We start from the raw sequence: 23809 nt of genomic DNA, 5'->3' as shown, positions 1-23809 counted from the left end.
GGAGCACATTTAGTTGACTCATTCCACTGCAATGTGTTAAAAAATACTATTGTGCACTGTCCCTACCTTTGCTGTGATGTTCGTCTGTGCATTATGCTCTTTCTGCTGCATTACCATAATTTCCCTCTGGGATCAGTTAAGTCAATGTCAATCATATTATTAATCTTAGCATTTATAGACTGGTAGTTCTTAGACTGCCGATAAGACACCATAATAATTAAAGAGGTCAATGGAGAATTGCCAAACTCATAAACAGATCTTCTTTGTGAACTTAATGATCTGTCACTACTTTTCTTTTTGTGATTCATCAGTTCAATTCACGACTGAACCAGATCATGCCATTCATGATCTAGCCAGTATGGCATATATAATCTAACTGACATGAAGTAAAATATACAATATATTTACTATATCATAGATTTACATTATTTATTCAGCAGTATGCTTAAATTTAAAACACCTTGACACCTAATAACATTTGATTAAATCCCAAATGGGGAACTTTCCAATGGGAAATTTCAAACTCTCCACCCCCCAGCCCAAGCAGCCCTATCTGTTTTAATCATTTGTTTCTCCCTTCTAATGTCGATTCGGTTTTTGCATTATGGAGAGGGGGGTGGCTTGGCCCGCTTTTCAAATTTATATTTAGATGGTTCATTCGCCTCTTTTAATGATCTCCGCTTGAAGTATAGTTTACCGCAATCTCTTATGTTTCGGTATTTTCAAGCTTGTAATTTTGCTCTGACACATTTAACATCTTTCCCTCAGCCTCTGCCAGAACCCCTTCTCTCCCCAAGGCTCATGGTAGGATTTCAATTATATGAGTTCATACTGTCCTCAGAGGTGGTCTCTTTGGCCGGCATTAGGAGTGATTGAGAAATGGAGATTAAGCTTGATGTGGCAGACAGGGGTGGGAAGAGGCGTTACAGATTCATTCCACATCTTCATGTGGCCGCCTTAGTTTAACACTTTAAGGTCCTACACAGGATTAATTTCATGAACGCTGTTTCCAGATACGAGTGACTTCTGTGATAGATGTGGCTTGTCACGGCAAATCATGCTCATATGTCTTATTCCTGTCCAAAATGATCTGAGTTTCCTGTTTTTTTCCAAGTGTCTGGCGAAGCCCTTGATATCGCATGAGAACCCTGTCTGTAGATGGAAATAATGCATAAACAGGGTTGCCAACTCTAACGCATCTGACGTGACACTAGATCACGCTCTTGCGCAATACATTTTACGGCAAATCTATATTATTCCATTAAAAATCTAAAATTAGCTACATACAAAGCGTTGGGGCAGTTTGCAAACCCTACGTACTATTTACAATATAATAAAACTGTTACGAACATGTAAATGCGTGTGAATGTGTGTTCAGACTTGTCTGAAACTGAAAATCTCCAGCCAACTAACCAAAGTTGGCAACCATGCATAAAGGGTTCCTCTCGAAGCAGATGTGTTTCTTTGTCTCTTAAACTGCTACTAGCAGAAAACATAAAACTGCAAGTATTATCTACTACTAACATCTTAATTATGACAATTTCCACGAAGTGTATCGTAGATGAGCATGCACGCTAACCTCTCCGCATGGTTGATGGTCCTACAGCATTAAAATTCGTAGTGCAAATTCGACTGCCGAAATATTAAATCACGCAATTAGAATATTTTTTCCGAACGCATTTGAATGTTTCCACTGGTATTTTATTGGGTTTTCTTTCATGGCAGCCGCATTAAAATAATATTTAGATGTTTGACAACTGTCTAATTGTTCATGTAAAGTTGCAATTTTTAAGATAGTGAAATTGCATATTTCCGGCTTAGTAGGAACTCATCATCTAAGCTATTGTTTCAGGAGGACGAAAATAAACAGCGAACAGCAGGGGAACAGGAAATACTGAACCATGGCGTTCAATTTTGGCGGTGGCACTACTAATACTCCAAGTATGTATTTTTCTCGTTACTATTAACTTTCTTAATGTTGTATATTGAACATAAAGCAGAACGATTTTTTCTTGATGTGTGACAAGAAAAATTTAACCTGGTTAAAATACATTTTGAAGTGAGTTTGTATTCGGCCCGGACAGTCGTTTAAAGTATCCTGTGAATTGCCTGTCAGTTTCGTATGGTATTTAGGTTATAAATTAGCTTTAAAAGCAGTTAACGTTGACACGCTACTGCTTTTCAGATTCACTATTGATATTCTTTTTTTTGTCTAGATAAATGGCTATTCTTGCTCATCAATATATTATTCCATTGTCAGTCTCATAACCATCATTGTCTTCACAAAAAAATCGCTATATTGTGACACTTTTTTGTCGTGTTATTGAGCTGGGGAAGAGCCATATGATTTATTCTCAATAGTTAGACTGGTTGCCATTGACGCAGGAAACAACCCATTTCACACCTCCTGGTCCATTACTGTTGGCACTAAAATTTCTTTTCATTGCCCAAGGCTCTTCTGGATTTTCATTTTCTTCATTTGCCCCCAAAACAACAGCCTCAACTGGTTTTGGTTTTGGCAGCACCACCACTGCCGCCTCATCTGGATTTGGTAGTAAGTTCATGCACAAGTTTGGTGACCTTCTTTCTCATTACAATATTATTGTACCCTGATTGATACTGAATCAGTGATTTTTTTTCCTTTGTCATATTTATTTAGTACTACATGACATTGTTTTTCCACGACTGGTTATGTCATTGGATAAATGCCCTATCCAGCAAGAAAAGGTTGTATGAAGGGTCAGTTGTATAGTGAATATTTAACTCCCTTATAAAGAAGTGATTGATTTTGTTGAAATTGTTCATTGTTGATTTTATCTAGTTTGCATTAAATTTTCATAACGTGCATACTAAGCAGGGCGGTGTATAACAGGTTGGGTTGCAATGGCATCAGATTTTTACGCAAAATACGTCAAACTTCATATTTATGTTCATAGTGAACTGGAATGAACCGAAGTATACCAAAGTACCATGTTGTTGGATAGCAGCAATTTCAACTGAAGAAAATGTAAACTAATATTTTAGATATGGGATATTTAGGTAGTAGTGTTGATTGGAAAAACTAGAAATAGACTAAAAGAATGAGTTTTGAAATCAAGCCACGAGTGAACACTTAAAATGATAAGCAAAGAAAAGAGATATTTTTCAGCCAGTGGAGTCAATAACACCAGTTCACGCTAAACAATAAAGTGACCACTGTAGTTTAATGTTGCTGTAGACAGTATAGTTTATTGCTGTGGTATTCCATGAAATTGCTACACTGTTGCAACCCTAAGAACAGCGGCTGGTTTTTAAGTTCTATACTTTAAAATCTGTGCAGATTTCCCAACTTTTCTGATACTCCCTTTTATATATTATATATATATATATATATATATATATATATATATATATATATATATATATATATATATATATATATATATAATTTTTTTTACTTTCAAATAAAATGGGAATATCACCCAAAATATATATTCAGGCTGGGATCTTGTAGGGCATAACTTCTGCAGGTTTGTTTATGATATAAGATTTTAGGGATTGAGTTACCAGTATGGGAAATTTGCTCAGCTGATAAGATGAAAGCCTTTCCAGAAGCAGTAGTTTCATGTTTGGTTTCACTTGTGTGTTGAGAAAGAGGTTGTCTCTGTAGCATCAGAATTTTTCTATGAATGCCTCATAAATGGCCAGTAAGAAAAACTTGTTTAACAAAGAGCTTGTGCATCTTTTATAGCTTGCTTTATATATATCGAACAATGTAAATATTCAAGGTCATGCTGCATATTTTTAAAAATCATGCAGTTTATTTACCTGCTGCTCACAAAAGAACTCTGTTCAAGTGCAATATGGCCTGATCAAAACTGGTTTCAGAGGAGCTCTGAAGAAATATGAATTCCCTTCGTGTTAAGAGGAAACGTTAAAATACTTTAATATTGCTGGTTTGGCATGGTGTACCTACCTCCCACTTTATATCATGCTATTCGATCAAGCCAGCAGGAAGTTAACCAGATGTTTATAATGGCAGACCTGGTTTATGTGGCAACACCATGTGTCGTTTGTCTCCGTGTCAGACAGTCCATGTTTTTTGTTCCCTCCCAGCTCCCTAGAGAGCTGTCTGACAGGGAGCTGGCAGGGAACCGGAACGTAAACGTCTTTGGGTTCCCAAGGACCAAGTTGGAGAAACAGTGTTGAAAGCAGTAAATTGTTGTTACAGGTCTTACAGCCACTGGGTTTGGGGCCACCACTACAACAGCGCCCACTACTGGTTTTGGATTTGGATCTACAACTACAGGTACAAAGTGATGTTTTGCACCTTTAATATCCCATTACATCAGATCTCTCACAGTTCTAGCTGATAGTTTCTGGTGTTCTATGAGTATTTAAAATGACATGACGTTATTGTTTGGCTTTTTTAAAAAATATTTAGTATTTGAAGTGACACACCTCTGCTTTAAGAAGACTGAATAAGAGCATTTTTTTATGTCCCTGGAAAAGTAGTAATTAACAGCACTTTTCAGACATGTCCAGATATTATGAAAATGATTGGGTTCCATTAAATGACACCCTTTATAATTATGTATAAATTCATCTATAGCTGAGGCCAAACTTCATCCTTCAAACAGGGCACCTCTGCTTTTGTTCTTTAGCCTGCTGAAGTAGTTCTGCTTATTAGCATCGGACAGACATCCGCAAACCAGCAGCCATCATCAGATGCATCCTTTGTTATTGCGGCATGATCCCTGTTAATGCTTTTGCTGCCTAGAAAGTATATGCACTTTATAGTACTGTTCTGTATGACTGGCAATATTCTCACCCTGCTGTTGTGAAAGATATTTTTTCTTTTGGAACATTGAGTATTTATTATTAGGGCTACCACTAACGGCTATTTTTCTATGGCTTAATTTGTCGACTGTTTTACTGATTGGTCGATTAATGATTCATTTTCCTCCAGAAAATCAAATAGACAATTTCATTTAAATTTATTTGTATTTTTATCCTGCTGTCTTTTTGGCACTATACGGGCATTATTCTCACCTACACTTTCTCATTTTCTTTCTGCTTATTCAGTTATCGCTAATGACTTTTTAAGTTTTTCTGTTTATGAAATCTCAGAATCTCAGACTTTTTAAGTGTGTTTCTGGCGGATAACATAACGCAGTATTTCTCGAGCACAAACCAGTCCGTGGGGAGGACTCGCATGAACGTTTTGTCTTCAGTGTGTTAATGAGGACTTAAAATAGTAAGACTAGTTAAAGAGTTTTATTTATTCCGAATAATGTTGGTTTGAGTACTCTCTCAAATGGTTTCCAGGACTAATAACCAACTAATAGTAGACAAATAGTAGATAAATAACACACCGTATTTATGGGTGACAAGTGTAAATCATATCCATAATATACATTGACCAACTGCTGATGTGGGAAAACCAGAAATGAGGATCCATGATTAGAAAAAATAGCAAATTTTAAACTGTCGTCATCACTGTCCTCCATTATAATGGTTAATATGACAGCTGCAGTCTCTCTGCAGAGTGTCGTACATCTACAGTTTTTCTGTTGCTAGATTCCTCTCCTTTTGCCGTCTTGCATTCTCTCCTAACCCTCTGTGCCTCTTGCTTGCTCCCTGTCCCCTCTCTGCAGGATTTGGGGGGCTGGGAGCTGCCAGCACCACCACCGGTGGGTTTAGTTTTGGGGATTTCGGATTAAATGCGAATGCGGCCGCTATCAGCTTTAATGTTGGGAGTTTTGGTGCACCCACCACTACAGCGGCCGTTTTCAATTTTGGTAGTAGCCTGGTTAGTTCAGGTAGATGCTTTTAAAAATCAATCAGTTAAGTCTGCTTTTCAAGCACATTTTCCACCATCCGTGTTTTTATTTTTGGCAACGGAGACACATTTCGCACTATTTCCTTTCATTTTGTGAGGTTCGTCATCGTCTTCTTGGTTGATCTTTTGAAATCGCTTTATGGTGTGAGTTCCAGTTCGGTAATGTTTGGCTTTGTCCATTTTAGTATATTTCACATATTGTTTACATTAGATATCTTTCTGCATGATGCCTGTTGATTTGTAATCTTAGTTAATTATGATCAGTACTGTAGAAACAGTCTGATTCACCTGTCTGCTTTTCTGAGAATCTAATAATCCGGTACATGTCGCATCTTTCACTTAATCATGTAAATGTTGTGTGCGAGCTGCTAATCTCCAGCTTTTCCGGGTTGCCTCTGTCTTACTTTCATGGTATTGTGGGCATCTCATAGGTGCTTTTGGTGGGTTTGGGGCGACCACCACATCTGCTCCTGCATCTTCATTCAGTTTCTCTACTCCTACAAACACAGGTGAGAAGCAGGATCTGCTGCCTGATGGAATTCATAGGTCACGCCAAGGCATTTATGTTGGAGTATGCTTGCGTCACAAAATCAATCTTTCGTTTGTCCTTGGTGGTACGACCATCGTGACATAATCATGAGTGATCAGATTTATGTCGGGTCTTGCTTGTCGTATTGCCAGTACTTCAATATGCAGTTTTTCAATTATTGAGCCTTTATAATACTGTGTGGGGCGCATTGGCCATTTCTTCATATAGAATAGATCTTATAATTTACCTGAATTTAATATTTTAAGCATATTTGGAATTTGTTTTAAATGGGAAAAGTCGTACTATAAAAATAACCAGCCTGAATGAACCTAATAATAACTGATGTTTAGTTTCATCAATGAAAGGCATATTACATCTCCTGATAATCGTTATGCAGGGTACTTGGCAATAGTTTAATTATTGTGATAATAGTTAACTTTTCATGCAGTATGAAACCAAATTGGGTTTGTTTTTTATTTATGGACAGTTATCTTACGTAGTTATTGTATTTGTGTGTTCTTCCGTTTGCATTTTCACAGGTGGCCTGTTTGGTAGTACTCAGAATAAAGGATTTGGATTCTCGTCTGCCTTGAGCACTGGCGCGACCACTGGCACTGCTTTTGGCACTGCACTCGGAACAGGACTAAACTTCGGAGGGTTTAATGTTCAACCACAACAACAACAGGGTGAGTCAGCTGGATTGTGAGCCATACTGGGATTACTGCCTGCTGTTCGCCTCCTTCAGGCTGCCTTGCGCTTCTCCTAAAGCTCTGTCACTATTCTTGGGTCAGTGATTTTTGTACGGTCTTGGAATATTTTTCTGGAAATTTTATATCCCTGCCTTGCACTTTGCACATTGGCCATTGGCTCCAGACCCCCCCGTGACCCTGAATAAGACTAGCGGTCACAGAATATTTTTTTATGTATTTTTTTAATGAAATCTCAGAAGCCTGGACTTTTTAAGTGTGCAAGTTCTGTAATTAAAAATGCCAACATGTAGATATAATAAAGTGAGGAAGTAATTATGGTTAAGCAAGAAAAGGCTTTATAAATGTCTTTAGGAGGCTTGTTTGGGCAGCCTGGACAAGCGCCATCACAATCCAACCAGCTGATCAACACAGCCAGTGCTCTTTCCGCGCCCACTCTCCTTGGCGATGAGCGCGATGCCATCTTGGCCAAGTGGAATCAGCTCCAGGCTTTCTGGGGAACTGGCAAGGGCTACTTCAACAACAATATCGCCCCTGTTGATTTCACCCAGGAGAACCCATTTTGCAGATTCAAGGTAGGACCCTCTGACACTGAGGATGACCTGTGTACCCTTGCATAATGTATGGCAATGATCATGTGATGGTAGTGAGTATTGATTTCATTTTCTTCTGCATGTGGAGGGACCCTCTTGATTTTGACTGTGGAACATACACCATATGAACAAAAGTATTGGGACACCTGGCCATTACACCCACAGGAACTTTTATGACATCACATTCTAAATCCATAGACATCAGTATGGAGTTGATCCCCCCCTATGCAGCTATAACACCTGCCACTCTTCTGGGAAGGTTTTCCACAAGTTTATTGTGTATTTGTGGGAATTATTGCCCGTTAACCTAGAAGGCCATTTGTACAATCAGGCACTGATGATGGACGTGAAGGCCTGGCTCGGAATCTCTTCTAGTTCAACCCGAAGGTGTTCGATGGCGTTAAGGTCAGGGCTCTGTGCCAGTCAAGTTCTTCCACACCAAACTCACCCGGCCATGTCTTTATGGACTTTGCTTTGGTTTGGAATTGGTTTGGTATGCATGGGGGGGGACTAACTCCTTACTGATGCCTATGGATTTCGAATGGCACGTCATAAAAGTTCCTGTGGGTGTAATGGCTTGGTGTCTCTATTCTTTTGTACCTAGAGTGTATGTAGCATGTTTAGGGCTAAGCAGTCCATTTGATATACATTGTGTGTGGTTGTAGGCAGTGGGTTACAGTTGCATCCCAGGTAGTAAGGACGAGGACGGCTTGGTGGTCTTAGCTCTGAACAAGAAGGAGGAGGACGTCCGGAGTCAACAGCAGCAGCTGGTGGAGTCTCTGCACAAGGTCCTCGGAGGGAACCAGACTCTGACCGTAAACATTGAGGGCGTCAAAGCCCTGCCCGATGACCAGTGAGTATAGCCGTGTCACCTTTCGAGTCTCCTTGTCTCTGCATTACAATATCTCTGACACGCAAGAGTTTTGTGTCGGAATGACTGGTGATTAATTTCTTCTTAACAGGACGGAGGTAATCATATATCTAGTCGAACGCTCCCCAAATGGTACCTCCAAGAGGATAGCGGCCTCCTCGCTCTTTGGCTTCGTGGAGCAGGTCAATGTGAAAACGCAGCTCCAGCAGCTGGGTGTGGTTATGTCCGTCACCCGCAATGAGCTCTCGCCTGCGCAGCTGAAGCAGCTCCTGCAGAATCCGCCCGCCGGTCAGTCATTACCAGCGTCTCCTCTGGTCTCCGCTTTGCCCTGCGCGCTGAATCTCTATCTTGTCAGTCTTCAAAATCAATAATGGTAATGTTTTTTTCGGCCTGTCAGGTGTGGACCCTATCATTTGGGAGCAGGCCAAAGTTGATAACCCCGATCCAGATAGGTCTGCATTTGAATGTAAAATGACCATTTCGGTAACATGCTCAGTTCCATGTGTTTCCATCGTAATCCGACAATGTTTTAATGATTGACAGGTTGATTCCAGTACCTATGGTTGGCTTCAAAGAGCTGCTCCGCAGACTCAAGATCCAAGACCAAATGACGAAACAGCACCAGACTCGAGTTGATGTGAGAGATTACCGTTTTGTGTTTAGTAAATACATTAAAGTAGTGATAGGAGAAACGAGGCTAGATAATGGCTGGAATGATGGTGTAGTTAAAATCCAGTTGCTTCCGATTCATTTATTGGCTCCAGATTATTCAAACGAGATCTTCAACATTGCATCGGGCTGCCACTGGATTTTGAGGCCTTATGTATCTTGACAATGTATCTTGAACATTTCAGTCAATTTCTTTCTGTTACTGTAGCACATGTAATTTTTTTTTCTAAGTTTTACTTTAATTGTGTTTCTTTTTTGTGCAAAATCTGATTTTGTTGTACTTGCAAATGATTTTTAAGTATTTGAAATGAAGTGAAGGTTCTTGCACCTTAGTTTAATCTTCACTATTCTTTTATTCAACAGATAATCTCTAATGACATAAGCGAACTACAGAAGAACCAGGCGACTACAGTGGCCAAAATTGCTCAGTACAAAAGGAAGCTGATGGCCTTGTCCCACAGAGTTCTTCAGGTATAAACACATCCAGTATAAGCATCTGCCGCTTTCTGAAAGCAGAACATTCATTTGAAACCTGGTGTAAAGCAAAGAAACGGTTACCAGTAATTTGGGGATAAATTTTTGAGCGTTTCGATGTACCGATTCCATGCCGTCCTGCGTCACCAAGCGTCTCTCCTGGCACTCGCCTGATCTGCGTCCTTTCAGGTGTTAATAAAGCAGGAGATTCAGAGGAAGAGCGGCTACGCAATCCAGGTGGACGAGGAGCATCTCCGCGTGCAGCTGGACACCATCCAGTCTGAGCTCAACGCTCCCACCCAGTTCAAGGTTTAACTCTTTAACGTTTTATCTCCGGTTTTATGTGTCTTTAGTTAAAGGGATTGGACATTTTACTAATGGACGTCCTTGCTGGCTGGTGTCTACTTTTGATCTGGACGGGATGCCACCTCAGGGACCAGGGTTTCAGTCTCTGCCATGGCTCCATGTGTGTGTGTAGTTTGCATGTTCTCCCCATGTCGTTCTCATCCCCCCCCCCGGACAGCCCAGAACCATACCAAAGTTAGTTGGAGTTAAAGTGTGTGTGTGTGTGTGTGTGTGTGTGTGTGTGTGTGTGTGTGTGAGACCTGCCATGGGTTGGTGCCCCATCCTGCCTCGTTCCCCCCCCTCGCACCCATAGCCGCCTGGACAGTCTCCAAACCCCTCCGTGACTCTGAATAGGACAGGAAGTTACAGAAAATGGATGGATGGAAACTCGAACCTTGGCAAACAATTTTATTTTGCTTTACATTCTTCTAAAGCACAGGCTTGAATAATAGTGTGCATGAGTCGTGGGAAAATGGTCTTCAAATCTGGACTGACTGGCAAGGAGCTTCATACACTTGAGGCTTCTCAAACTTCTCCCCAGTTCTCAACTTAAGCAAGTAATTTGTAGCCTCTACACCGAATTCTATGATGCTGGATGTACGCTGTATGTGAGTCTGTGCCCTCGATAAGCCATTTTGAGAAACAGAAGACTATTCAGATTTTGATGATATTGTGGCTTAGTGTCCTGCTGTATTATATGCTAATGAGGTGTGAACATTTTTGTTTCTGTCCTTAGGGTCGGCTGAATGAGCTGATGTCTCAGATCCGCATGCAGAACCACTTCGGGGCGGTCCGCTCGGAGGAGCGCTACAGCGTCGATGCGGACTTGTTGAGGGAGATAAAGCAGGCAAGTTCTAGTGAAGCTTCAGTCTTGCTTGCGGGTGTCTTGTTTGTTTGCCTGCATTTGCCTCGCAGTCCTGTTTCGCTGGTGGGAAACGCCTGTCCTCCGTTTTACAGCATTTAAAACAGGAGCAGGAGGGCCTGAGTCACCTGATAAGTGTTATAAAGGATGATATGGAAGATATCAAGTTGATCGAGCACGGTCTTCAGGATGGCGTCCATGTCAGAGGTGGCATGCTCAGCTGATGGGATCTTCTCACAGTTTGTTCTCCTCCTGCTGGTTCTGCTGCTGCTGCTGCTGGGAATTGCGTTTCACCTCGACCGGCAGGGTGTATCAATGGCTCCTGTCTCAGACCTTGAACTGCTTGTCATAAAAGGGTTTCTTTCTCCTGGAAAGTGATCCAATATTTGTAGACTCACTGCAGTGCTAGGAAGCTTCTTTAGTTTTGTTTTTTTATATAAAACTTTGCACTTCTCTGTGGGTACAAAGTGTTTTTAATGTCCGAGTGTCGACATGTAAATATGCATTTTTATCATTTTCAGCATTAGGCAGCCTATTCCTGGAAATGGCTCGGTGTTGATTTGTTGATGGATATAATGCAGAGCTACATTCTTCTATGGTTCTAATACATATGGAAAGCCAACATATCTGTCCAGAAGTGCAATGTACCCCAAGATTAAAGCAATGTTATTCAATAAAGTTTGCCTCTTGAGTCTCTTTGCCTATTTGGAATCATACGCATGCAATTATCACATCATAACAACCAAAACAGAATAATCTTTGGCCTTTTTTTGACATCAAATATTCAACCTTTTTGCATAAAAACCAGAACCCAAATTAATTCTAATCCAGAAGTTAGCCAAATGACTTATTGTTTAAATCTTACATTCAGATTAGCTGAATATGACAATGCTCAAGTAAACCGGTTTCCAAATCATTGAGGATTATTTCATACATCTGCCAGCACACAATTCCAACTAGAAATTGAGGCAAGTATATTGTAGAAATCTGCCCAGTATTGAAAAAGCAGGGGGTGTACAGTGGCATCTATTTGTTATTGGTAAGTCTGGAGTAGCAGAGGTAGAAATGGGGAAAAATGTGTCTGTGTATTTCAGTATTCTGTGAAAATGATATATCGGGTTCACTTCATTTTAAGAAAGCATTTCAGCAAACTTGTGCTGGGCCTTTAGCTTATAACCTTATAAATCGCTATGTGTTTCAATAAGTGCACATTTATTGAAATGTACACTGCTAAAGGCTTGCACTTGAATCTTCACGTTCGGTCGGGTGCTTCATAGTCCTGTGCGCTAGGCGGAAGGCCTCCATGAACTCGTTGATGTCAATTTTCCCGTCTTTGTTGAAGTCAATGCTGACTGCCATGTCTGAGATCGCCTCCTCACTTATGCCCACGTTTAAATGGGAGCTGAACAGCTTCCATGTTTGATGAAACTCTTCGAAGGAGATGAACCCTGACGAAACATGGTTAGAAAGAAACCTTTTCATTTGATTAAAAGACATTTAGAAAATTATATACGGGGCAGAGGATGTACGAGAAAGCACTGCACGTAAGACTGTAGCATTGACTCGAATAAAACGTTCTGCACATACAGTAATTAAGCTTTCTAGCTGTATTGCACTGAGCATTTTGTTGTGTGGATTGTTGAGTGAATAAATGAATGAATGTGCTATGAATGCTCAGTGAAATATATTTAAGCAGTTCTGGTCGATTCAATTAAAGTTAATAATAACACGTTTGAATCCTACCTCCAGTCTGTGTGTGGTGTTATTGATATGCAGTTATTAGATGGTGTGAAGGATAGTTAGGTGCTCTTTTGTCATGTTCAAATATACTGCAAAAATACACAAGGCCACAAACGGTACAACCTAGCCACCTAACTGCTACTCAGGGCAGCTCTTCCACCTGTTGACATTGCACATTACCATGCATTACAATATTTATACTTCTGCCAAAAGCTTTAGCAATGGCCTGAAAAATGGCCCATAACTGCCATTCTTACCTGAGTGATCAGTGTCAATGATTCTAAAGATGGTCTCAAGGTTGGAATGATGCTTGTACATAGTCTCAAGAAGATTCCGGTGGAAAGGCTGTTTCAAAAAGTAGAAATAGTCTATGCAAATGGTATCCATCTTCTGAAAAGGTATAGCTGGCACAGTAAATTAGAAATATTCTGTCGTGGGGTGAATATTTAATTATCTGTTTTAATGTTAAGATAGATTGGTGGACCCCTTTTGTTTTACCTCAGTCCTCGGCTCGGTGATGGCAAGCTCACGAAACCACGCCTGATAGTCCAGCAAGCCGTCATGCGCACTGGTCACCAGTTGGGGGCGCAGCACCCGCCAGGGCAGGCCCAGCTGAAGCACAGCCTCTACTGCAGCAGACCAGTGATTGAGGGAGATCTGTCCTGTGGTGGGCGAACACATGACAGGGGATCAGCACCGACATGCGGCCCTGCAAAGAGGATTTACATGGGCTGCAGCTTCCTGAGGGCTTATCTGCCGTATGAATTCAGCTCCAGCTCCTTTCACAAAAGCAGTCCGTCATCTCTCAGCATCCTCACTGCACGACGTAATGCTGGGTCGATACTTTTACAATACTCCTTCAACTTTTCATATTAATTTGTGAAGTAAAACATGACACTCCTAAAGCAGTCACTTATAAGGCGTTTTTAATGACTGAGTGACAACATGTAAATACATTCCTGCTCCTGGAGTGTGATGGTATTGACTCGGTTGGTGGATTTATTGCAAAGCAAGGTTCTGATATTGTTTTGTCATAATACATATGTGTTTGACAGAACAGTTAAATCACAGCTAGATAAGATTCTAACAACTTTGAGCTATTAGTCAGGTTCTCCCCAAACGAGCTTGATGGGCCGAACGGCCTCCTCTCGTTTGCAAATTTCTTATGTCCTTATGTGTTATTTGGAAAGCCAGTATATGTGTCCAGAAGTGCAGTGTACCAGAACAGTTCTAATCCAGTAGTTATGCAAATGCAGTAAATGCAGTGTATTGGCCATGGGTAATGAACCAGAGAAGACTATTTGACTGCCTAGGTTAGCAGCTCAAATACCTGTGTTACCACTGTCATATTCCTGGAGGGCTCTAATGAGGTCCGACTTGTGAGCAAAGAGCAGCTCCCTCAGGGCCCTGAGTGCTGAGCATTCCATGTGGCTCACACTGCAAATACAATGTGAGAAAAATGTTCAATTTCACCTTGACTACAACTTGCTAAAGCAGTGTTTACCCAATCCAGTCCTCGGGGAGCCACAGCAGTCCATGATTTTGTTCCATCCCAGCTCCCTGCCAGACAGTCCACATTTTTGTTTCCTAGGTAGCTGAGAGGGAGCAAAAACATGGACTGTCTGTGGGCCCCCAAGGACTGGATTGAGAAACACTGTGCTGAAGTATATTGAAAGACAACAAACAGTCAATCTCAAAAGTAAACCGATAAATGCTAAGTTGATTATATTTGCTATAATTTCTTAAATTGACTTTGATAAATTAACAATATTAATACGGATAAAGCTTCACAAGGTGATTAAATCAGTGTTTAATTGGTGTTTAATAATGATTTAGATATTGTTCAAAACCTCTGTACAGAGGTAAAACACTTTAGAATTTAGACATTTAAAGTCACGCTCTTTAAACTTTAAAACACATTTAACTCTACTTCAAATGTACAGCTGATATATTGCAGGTGTAAACCTACATTTTTGGAAGCTTTTCAAATACAACAAATAATTCTCAGGACAGGGGACTGTAGAATGTATAGCATGTTAATTTTTACCTTTGTCTGAGGGTTAGCTCTCGGGTTCCACAGTTAGCCTGGTACTGATTGAAATGCGGTACCAAATCCGGACCTAGTCTGAGGTAGGCACCTCTGTTACTGCCCACTTCATAGTAGTTTGATGCGGAAAAAATGGTCAGGACCTATGAAAAATGGATAAGCAGTGAAATGAACACTTTCATCTGAAAATCAGTAATAGACTTTATTATTAATAATCAGCAACTTACATTTAAAAGATAAAACATACTTCTGGTTTATTGAAAATGGTTTTTAAAAACTTGAACTGAATTGTGAAAGGTAGGGAAATGACACTGTCAGGTTAGATGTCCTGCAGTATGTCAGCTATTTCTACAATTACAAAGCTAATTAGATAATGAAACTAAATCATAAAAATGAAACCAACATGCAGCTATTGAAACCTATCGTTTTCCCTAAACCTATGAATTTGCTCATCTACTGAGAAACATGTATAGTAAAATTCTGAAGAATGCATTGAAATTATGAACTAATTAACTTATATAACCTAATATAGTTTTTGTGAACTTTTGGCTTTTTGAAAAAAAAAATCACAAAAATTACTAAAAATGACTACATATTGTAAAATATATGGATGTTTGGAATGACCCTCCTTCTTATAACCCCCCCCCCCCCTTTGAAAAGCAAATTATGGACACCAGCTCAGCATAGACAAAAGCTATGTGTGTGCTGTCGGCCACCATAAATAAGTATATTATATTTTTGTGTGGTTTATTATGTTCTATATGGTACAATTAAGAATCACTTTAATAAAATGATAGTAACAGTCACTGATTAAGGTCACATGACGTATGAGTTTAGGTGCCCATATCTAAAGGGGATTAGAAGATTATAATTCTCACTTATTTAGTACAACTTTCTCTTTGTCAAATATCATATCTGACCTGGCTAAAGAACTGAAAGCAACAGTCTTTCTATCGATTCCTCACCTTGCGATTGTGACAAAATGCATAACCCTCCTGCTTGCACTCATGGGACCGGATAAGAAGCTGCAAATTATGTCTGTTCAAGACCTTCTCTGTTACATCTGGACCCCAGTAACATCCACCTCCTCGAATCTTGTTCGGAATGCAGCCAGTTTGAGACATCGGATCACTCCACAGCACGTCATCAATCTGCATCACGGTTACAGAATACAAGTAAATTACAATCTTTCATTGTCGAGTGTTGACAGGCATGGAATCTTTATGTAGCATTATTACCTGTTTCCATTCATTGTCATTGTCATGATCTGTCCCCGAAGTCTTGGAGTCAGAAGAGAGTGTGTTCTGGATGTCCTTGCAGGACACGTTTAGTCCAGTCTTCAGCCCATCCTCCACTAAATGATTTACTTCACTGGAGGGATCCAGTGGAGAGCTGCACTGGAGGTTCTGATGGGAGCTGACTGCAGCACTGCAGGTCAGGGTGCAGTGACTCTTCAAGCTGGTGCCCATCCTGGTGTTGGGCTTGATGTCCAAAAACTGGTTTCCACTAGAGGCCGCATTCTTCTCAGGAGGTCTGAACATTGAAACATACTGAGACAGGACTATGTATTTCAGTAAACAAGCAAAGATCAAATACATAATACAGAGTTCTACAAGACTAGAACAACAGTTAGTTGCAACTTGTGACTGACCCTTCACCATTTGGCTACAATAGATGACTTTCCATGAAATTAAGAGCTTCAGTCAATTATGGAACCTATTATATAACTCCACAGAGGTCTGGTTAGACCTGGCCAAACCAATCATAACCTCAGTCCACCCAATGGCCCAGCAAATGCCAACCAATCAAAGATTATTTTGTTGACTGTTATAAATAAGGACACAAGCCAGGATGGACGTAATAAACTATGACACTCAAACTATGACCTTGCAGCCCCTACAGAGAATTCTGTGATCCACTTGTGGTCAGACTGGTCAGAGGAGGGAGGCAAAATTAGATGAGCGATGCTTTATTAGCAAAAAAATGACATGGAAATGAATTAATAAAATATTCAATCATAATCTTGCTTCAATATATGTATTGGGTTTGCAGGAGCAGTATGCATCATAAATATGTGAATATGAACACATCATAATATTATTTTACAGAGTAAACTTTCAGATGATTAAATCAGTCTTTAGTAGGTGTTTACTAATGATTTAAATAATATTCAAACCCTATATGTACAGGTCCAATACTTTTGAAGGCATCCATATTTATTTATAGATAAGACATTTTACATTTGAAATTAGAACAGACACCATGATTCAGAATTAAAAATGTAAAGATCATCATGTTAGGGAAACAGCTACATACTTTCTGTCGGTCCAGTTTGGCAATGAGACTGAGGTCCGTGGTATCAGAGATACCTCCATGCACGATCAAGACTTTCTGATCAACCACAGTTGCTAGCGGTAACCAGCTGAAGATTTTCTGAAGCAGTTTCAGTATCTTCTTGCCATGGAGCTATGGAGTAACAATGGCTTCTTAAATGGAAATAGCTACTATTGTTAATATTTTGTGCAAAACCGAATTCCGTGGTATTTTATGATCAATTATGTTATACATTTTTAGCATGGATGAATGTGGTCTTTAAAGGCAATGCAGAATATTATCCTTACGATCTACCTACAAATGTACAATAAAATCACTGATTTCCCTCTTAATATTGGGATAAAACAATAATTACTTTCAGGTCTACTGACCTGTAATATTCCATAGAAATCAAGGACAAAATCTGTAATCATGAAGTTCATATTAGTAAATTCTCTACTTCACTCCCCATTGAAACTTTATGCAATAAAGTCAGTGGCTCTCAGAATTTATTGGGTAGGTATTTAATTAAATACATTTTCTTTACTAATTTAGATTGAGTCACTTTCTGACTACATAGACATGTGAACAATTATACAACATGGTATGTGAAAACACATGGGAAATGTATCAAATCACCCTAAATACATTCTACTTAAATCTGCTTTCGAACAGCATGCAAAAAGACGTACCATATATTTTCCCAACACTTCCTTGGTGAAGCCATACCTATAAAAATCAAGATTTTTTTTCATTGACTTATCTTTTCCAACACATCCAAATAATGTAACTTTGAGTTTCAAGTGTATTGTACCTCAAATTCACAATGTGGTCCTCATGATTTCCTCTGTTGAGATGCACATTATTTGGATACACCAGCATGAATGCAAAAATGATAAGAAGAACCTCAATTGAGTGCTTGCCACGGTCCACAAAGTCACCATTAAAGACATAGAGCTTCTCCAGCGATGGGAGGCCATTCTGTACAGGGTCAGACAAAGACATACACAAAGGTTAAATAAATACTTATTCATTTTTCAAACGTGAAAACATCAAAACCATACAAATGAAAACTACGACCGACTTCCAATTCCAATACCAAAATAGACAAAAATAAGGGACACATATGGCTATGTGACAATATTTGGTTGCGTGGTAAACTGGATTAGCATAATCACAGTAATATAGGTGAAAAACACAATATTCCTTATTCCGTAATTCACAGTGATTATTTTTTGCGTTTGTATCCATACCTTATAAAAAATGAGCAGCAGGTCCTCCAGATGGCCATGTAAGTCTCCTGAAATTATTTTAAAATAAACAGCACACATTAACATTTTCTTTTATCCATACACCATATTGGCCCATATTTTGGCTATTTACCTAAATAAAAAGTATTGAGACATTTTGCAAGTATCCTACCATTTGACATTAACCCGTTTTTAATAATAAGCAACGTAATGTAAGTGGTGTCATTACCACAGACAGTGATTTCCTTGCTTTGGCAGGTGGAAACATAGTTTATATTTGGCAATAATCTTAGTAGTTTCCAAGTTTCCAGAAGAAGCTGAAGGACGTATCGTGTATGGAGATGCTATTAGGAAAAACAGTGAAAATAAAGTAAAACACAAATGAACCAGTAAAACATCAAATATCATGCTTGCTTTACTTCCTACCACTAAAAATAATTAACCACAACAAAACCGTCACAATAATTCAACACACAGAATAATTTCAACACATTATTTAAAAAAGAGTGGACATCCTTCGTGGAAATAAATGACTCCGGAAATCTCATCCACATTACCCTGGGAAACAGTAAATATGGTGTTAAGAAGAAAAAAAACACAAAAAAAATCAATATACAGACGTTCCTCTACTTACGAACTTTCAACTTACGAACTTTCAGACATACGAACGAAGAGGACTGTAAGACCTAATTGTGTTCCTTGGGCTTCCGTTTCCTGTTCGCAACGTCATTTTTTTCTGTGCACCAATTCCGCCTAGTACGACTTCTGGCCGCTACTCCCGCCGCGCAGCAGCGTAGCGTGCGTACTCCCAGCATCCTAGTTTTTTGTACTTGTGTATACCCTTAAAATGATGTTGAAGAACGACTTACGAACATTTCAAGTTACGAACGGCCGTTCAGAACATAACTCATTCGTAAGTAGAGGAGCAGTGTTTGTACAGGAATGATTCTGTCCCAAACTTTTTAATCCATATAAATGGTTGATCACTATAAACGAGATCACTATAAGTTTCCATTATATTTTAAAACAAATTACATCATTATACTCATTAACAGACCCCTACCCCCTCCCCCCCTCAAATAGGCCACTGTGGATAGCAATACCTACCTGTTTGTTCCTGAAGGCTTCAACTAACTCAGCTGCGCCAGTGACAGTGAGCGGGAAGCTGAGGTGGGGTCCAGAGTACAGCTTAGATACTTCCATGTTCTTATAGCAAAAGTACATCTCCAATTCTGTGTCATGACATATTTCATTTTCCCTGAAGATGTGGGAGATCAAGTTTCCTGCAGTGGGAAAAACAGCATAGCCTGATCACCTTGGGAGACAGGAAAACATAAAGCTGGTAGACAATACAAAAAAATAGCTTACTTTCACTGCTAGCTGGTGTAAAGTGATCCATGAGGTAGCCAAAGAAGTTGTGTAGCTGTAAAGGGCATACATATAGTGTACAGATTCTGGATTGCAAAGGAACAGAGGAATGTTGAACAATAGTATATTACCACAGAGAAATGAAAGTATATCAATCAATATGCCTAATTTAACTTTGTACTTTTGTCACTTTGATCTACAGATCTACCTTTATCTGATCTAGCTCCCCTGCATATTCTATAGACTGGAAAATGTTCCATGTGCATCTCCGTCTCATCTCCATACGGGCCACGTATTGGCGGTACCATCGCTGGATGAGCAGAGCGGCTCCTATTGCTGACGGAAAGAAAAATCTATGATCATTGTAGCATAAGCAGCTAGTTTTGACGCTCCCCAGCAATAGGTTCATCAAGATAAAGACCAAAGAAAAAATACATATAACTGAATAGAGAAAAGCTTCCCAATAACACAAACTATAACCTATAAAGGTATTTCCATCCTCATCCATTCTCTATACCTGCTTGTCCAGAGCCTATGGACACGAGACAAGGAACAACCCAGGATGGGGCACGAAGCCATCACAAGGCACACTCACACGCCATTTACTCATATATGCACACCTAAGTGCCTATAAAAGAAATTTAAATCTCATCATGAATAAACGTACCTGTAGCGGCTAGAAAAGAAGATGCAGAACAAGGAAAAAGAAAAGATTTCAATTTTTGCCTCTAATTATCTGAATTGTCAAAATAAAAACTTATAGATAACAATAATATGATAACGTCAAAACACATCAATTTGATAAACAACATTAACAAATGAAAAGCTATCTAGTGCAGCATCAGGCGATATAGGCGGCCACCTAGGGTCCCACTTAGGACCAAGGGCACCAAGAGGCTTTGATCAGCACTGTGTAGCATGAAATTTTACCTGGGACACCGAGGCTTCCTACAGTTCGCAAAAAACAAACATTATTGCAGAAGTTAGACTATATGGGTATTGAAGGATGGATTTGTTTTTTTATTTCAGTATATACTTCTACTTTTAAAAACTAGATCTTAAAATTTATTTTAAGTATATTATCAAACTATTAAAATCTGTTTGGTAGCACTTTACCTGACGGGCACAAATAGCATTAGCTCAGGTACTAATGAAGTTCAAATCATGAACAAACTAACATGAGATCAGTTGTGTTTTTCTTTACTTGTTCCTTCAGTAGTGAACGAGGGTTTACAGAATTAACAGATATGGTAACAAATATAGTAACTGCTTGAGATAAAGCATGCATCTCGATTCATTGCTGATGAATTAACATGAGATCGTTATGTAACTAAAACATAGTTTGTGGTTAATTGATACATAAGCAATAGCGTAATGCTACATTATTTGAGCCCCTTCAAGTAAAGTGTTACCATCTGTTTTTATAGCTACAAAGTAAAAATTAAACACAAGGCACTGATGAGAGAATATGAAGAAAACCTCTCTGGCATTTTTTCAGCTCTTGTGCATTAGATTTAGTGATCCCACATCCCATTCTGTTCCGCTCTTCAGACTGTAGGGGGGAAAGGCAATGATGTTCATGGAAGCAGGAACAAGAAATTACTTTTATTTACACTCTTAAAGGAGCCTATTGCAACTGAATCTCTTTTACTCACCTCTATATTTGTCCTTAATTCCTCTATGTCTTCTGTTCAGTTTATTCGGAAACACCACAGTATAATATGTCCTGCGCTGTAGAGAGCTATTATACTAAATTTAAATCTAATTCTACAGCAAAGTCCAATTCATCTATATATAGCAGGTTACATATGAAACTTGTGAAATTCAATTTTATCTGTACGCAAATAACATGCATAGCCTAATAAAGCATATGAAATAGTTTTGACCTCAAAAGACCTACCTTTAATAATGAATATTTTACTGCACGCTCAACTGCGTAAATAGTTGAGTCATAGATTGATTGACAAGATAAAATGTATACTAAATAATATGTTTGCTACTAATTACACACAGTAGAACATATAGAAAGAAGGGGGGGGTGGGAGTGTGTCCCACCAATATTTAAATTTGGTCGAAGAAAAAGGTAGGTCTGTAATTAAACATTTGGGGTTAATGAGTACATCACCTTTAGTTATATTTCAAATGACTCTTTCATTCATTGATTATTTACCCATACCTGTTTCTCCTATTCAGGGTCGCGGGGGGGGGGGGGGAGGGGGGACTGATCTTATCCCAGAAACAACGGCCGCAAGGCGGGGAATAACCCAGGATGGGGCACCAACCCATCCCAAATCAGACACACCATCCGCACACACAGTCGCACCTACGGTCACAGAGCCGGGCCAGATATATTAAACCAGTCTTCTGAGACACTGCCGTCCCACCAAATGACTGGTTCTTTCCTTGAAAATATGCTATTTTATTATGTTTTTTCCTCTTTGTTTATTTTGTAGATTATTAAATACATTTCCCGTATAGATGCTCAACTCCATTGCGGCTATGAAAATTTAATTATTATGTTTGTTGTATTTATTTTTTACAAAATTCTCTTTTAATTAACTGTATTTTCTGGTTTAAAAAACCCCTACAATTTGCTATGCTCATTTAAATATGTAAAATATCTTCTTCTACACCAGTTTTCCAATTTGATAAAAAATTCTCATCAGTCTGTCTTTTATTAAATATTGCTTTTTGCGTTAATTTTACTTCTTTTCAGCACTGCACATTATAGTCAAAAGTAAAACTTACCTTAATGCTGGCCCTTTCTTTATGGGTGACAAGAAATTATATTGATCTTCAGTGATTAAGCATTTTCAAAAATGTAGTTCCGTAATTTCCCATAAACGATGACTGACGCGGAGATGAAACTGGAGAATAGCGGCGACAAATTCTGCTAAATAATTCCGTTCGCCAGTCTGAGAAGGTACGTCCCACGTGAAGCTGAGTGTGAACTCCGGCACCGTCATGCTGGATAAGTAGCTGTCCAGTTCTCTGCCTGATACATCAAGTGTCTTTCCAAGCATGTGATCACTTAATCAAAATAATAATCCATGAGTAGCTTAAGATAATGCGTGGCAGGGGTTTTAAGTAGCACGTCAGATTTAAGTAGCACGCTTCCAAGACACAAAACAGAGAATACCATTGCGCTAGATGTTGTAAAACTCCCTTTAATGTCAGCGGTACTCCCTTTCAGTTGACACGTACAAGCATTTGACACATACGACCCACTTATCCTTAGTCGCGGGGGTGGGTTGGGAGGCACTGCAGCATAGGGCACAGGGCTGATGTTTGCCCTGAATTGGACTGGATAGAAGGCCGATCCATTGTAGAGCAAATACGATCATGAGATCATATACAAGACTTTTAAGACACGACCCTCACCGAGCAGAGACAGGATTATAACCCCAAACATTTGAGTGAAGAATGACTGCTCTACCGTGCATCCAGTCTACACCCATTTTAATACAATGACACAACATCAAGACATCTGGGCGAACACGAATAATTTTTTTTTATCATATATATATATATAAAATTTAAATATGAATCCTTATTTATGTATCATAAAAGTAATATTTCATTGGAATTTGATTTATTTACTTATTATTTCTCTTCCTTTCCCTGGAAACACAAGACAAGTAACATCTTATTTTCTCTCAACATGAAACCATTTTTAATCGGTGTAGTTTTGTATCGACCACAAGATGGTGCTATAGATGAAATATTTGAAATCACTGTGTTGATACATGATCGTACTCCTTCCGAGACACGTGAATAATAGATCAAAGAAAGCTAAATCGAGCAAGGATGAAGCTGCTGAACACATACAATTATTAATATTTGAAAAATACAGTTAATAAGACACTGGGATGCTTAATTACCAACATCTACCAAATATTATGTCAGTGTAAAGGAAGAAGACATTATTTTTTCTGCAAGATAGGTTTGCTTTTAACTCAAAATGTGTTACTGATTATTTGATAGGTGTAACAAATCTAACAATAAGCCTAATAAACTTATATATACAAAATTTACCTATGCAGGGTTAACATTTTTTTACATCCATGGGGTGATAATACTCCAAAATATAATGACTTTGTCACCTATAAATACTCACTTGAGTTAACAGACTGTAATTTAAAACAATCCGTAGATTCAAAGAATGTAATGTTCAGCTGCACGACAATGTGTAAAACATTTAAACCTTGGACAAAATGTCT

The 23809-nt window shown here is 39.1% G+C and overlaps 2 protein-coding genes across 11 annotated transcripts; one reads left to right on the top strand and one right to left on the bottom strand.

The window, feature by feature from the left end:
- The first annotated feature begins 1442 nt into the window (after positions 1-1442).
- nup54 (nucleoporin 54) lies at positions 1443-11549 on the top strand. Of its 7 annotated transcripts, none has more exons than XM_049019982.1 (16): positions 1443-1502; positions 1853-1941; positions 2453-2554; positions 4211-4288; positions 5637-5672; positions 6253-6330; positions 6890-7036; positions 7412-7632; positions 8316-8503; positions 8613-8809; positions 8919-8973; positions 9065-9158; positions 9554-9661; positions 9854-9973; positions 10746-10856; positions 10967-11549. In XM_049019982.1, exons 2-16 carry the CDS (start codon positions 1902-1904, stop codon positions 11093-11095), a joined length of 1704 nt encoding a protein of 567 aa, XP_048875939.1. In that variant the 5' UTR covers positions 1443-1502; positions 1853-1901; the 3' UTR covers positions 11096-11549. The 7 variants fall into 7 exon arrangements, with proteins under 7 accessions (XP_048875939.1, XP_048875941.1, XP_048875940.1 ...); XM_049019984.1 differs by having other exon boundaries at positions 1488-1502; positions 2498-2554; XM_049019983.1 differs by lacking the exons at positions 1443-1502; positions 5637-5672 and having other exon boundaries at positions 1834-1941.
- LOC125746231 (serine/threonine-protein phosphatase with EF-hands 2-like) lies at positions 11543-22628 on the bottom strand. Of its 4 annotated transcripts, XM_049019979.1 has the most exons (17): positions 22338-22628; positions 21069-21141; positions 19798-19925; positions 19590-19644; positions 19329-19504; positions 18451-18565; positions 18225-18271; positions 17786-17952; positions 17664-17700; positions 16975-17124; positions 15897-16208; positions 15624-15809; positions 14659-14801; positions 13942-14048; positions 13110-13273; positions 12869-12956; positions 11543-12319 (listed from the first exon to the last, which is right to left on the bottom strand). In XM_049019979.1, the coding sequence occupies exons 2-17, from the start codon at positions 21121-21123 to the stop codon at positions 12102-12104; spliced, it is 2148 nt and encodes a 715-aa protein (XP_048875936.1). In that variant the 5' UTR covers positions 21124-21141; positions 22338-22628; the 3' UTR covers positions 11543-12101. The 4 variants fall into 4 exon arrangements, with proteins under 4 accessions (XP_048875936.1, XP_048875938.1, XP_048875937.1 ...); XM_049019981.1 differs by lacking the exon at positions 21069-21141; XM_049019980.1 differs by lacking the exon at positions 22338-22628 and having other exon boundaries at positions 21069-21660.
- Positions 22629-23809: the final 1181 nt, after the last annotated feature.

The sequence above is a fragment of the Brienomyrus brachyistius genome, chromosome 7, assembly GCF_023856365.1.
Source record: "Brienomyrus brachyistius isolate T26 chromosome 7, BBRACH_0.4, whole genome shotgun sequence".
NCBI classification, from domain to species: domain Eukaryota; kingdom Metazoa; phylum Chordata; class Actinopteri; order Osteoglossiformes; family Mormyridae; genus Brienomyrus; species Brienomyrus brachyistius.
This window is presented reverse-complemented; position numbering and strand designations above follow the sequence as displayed.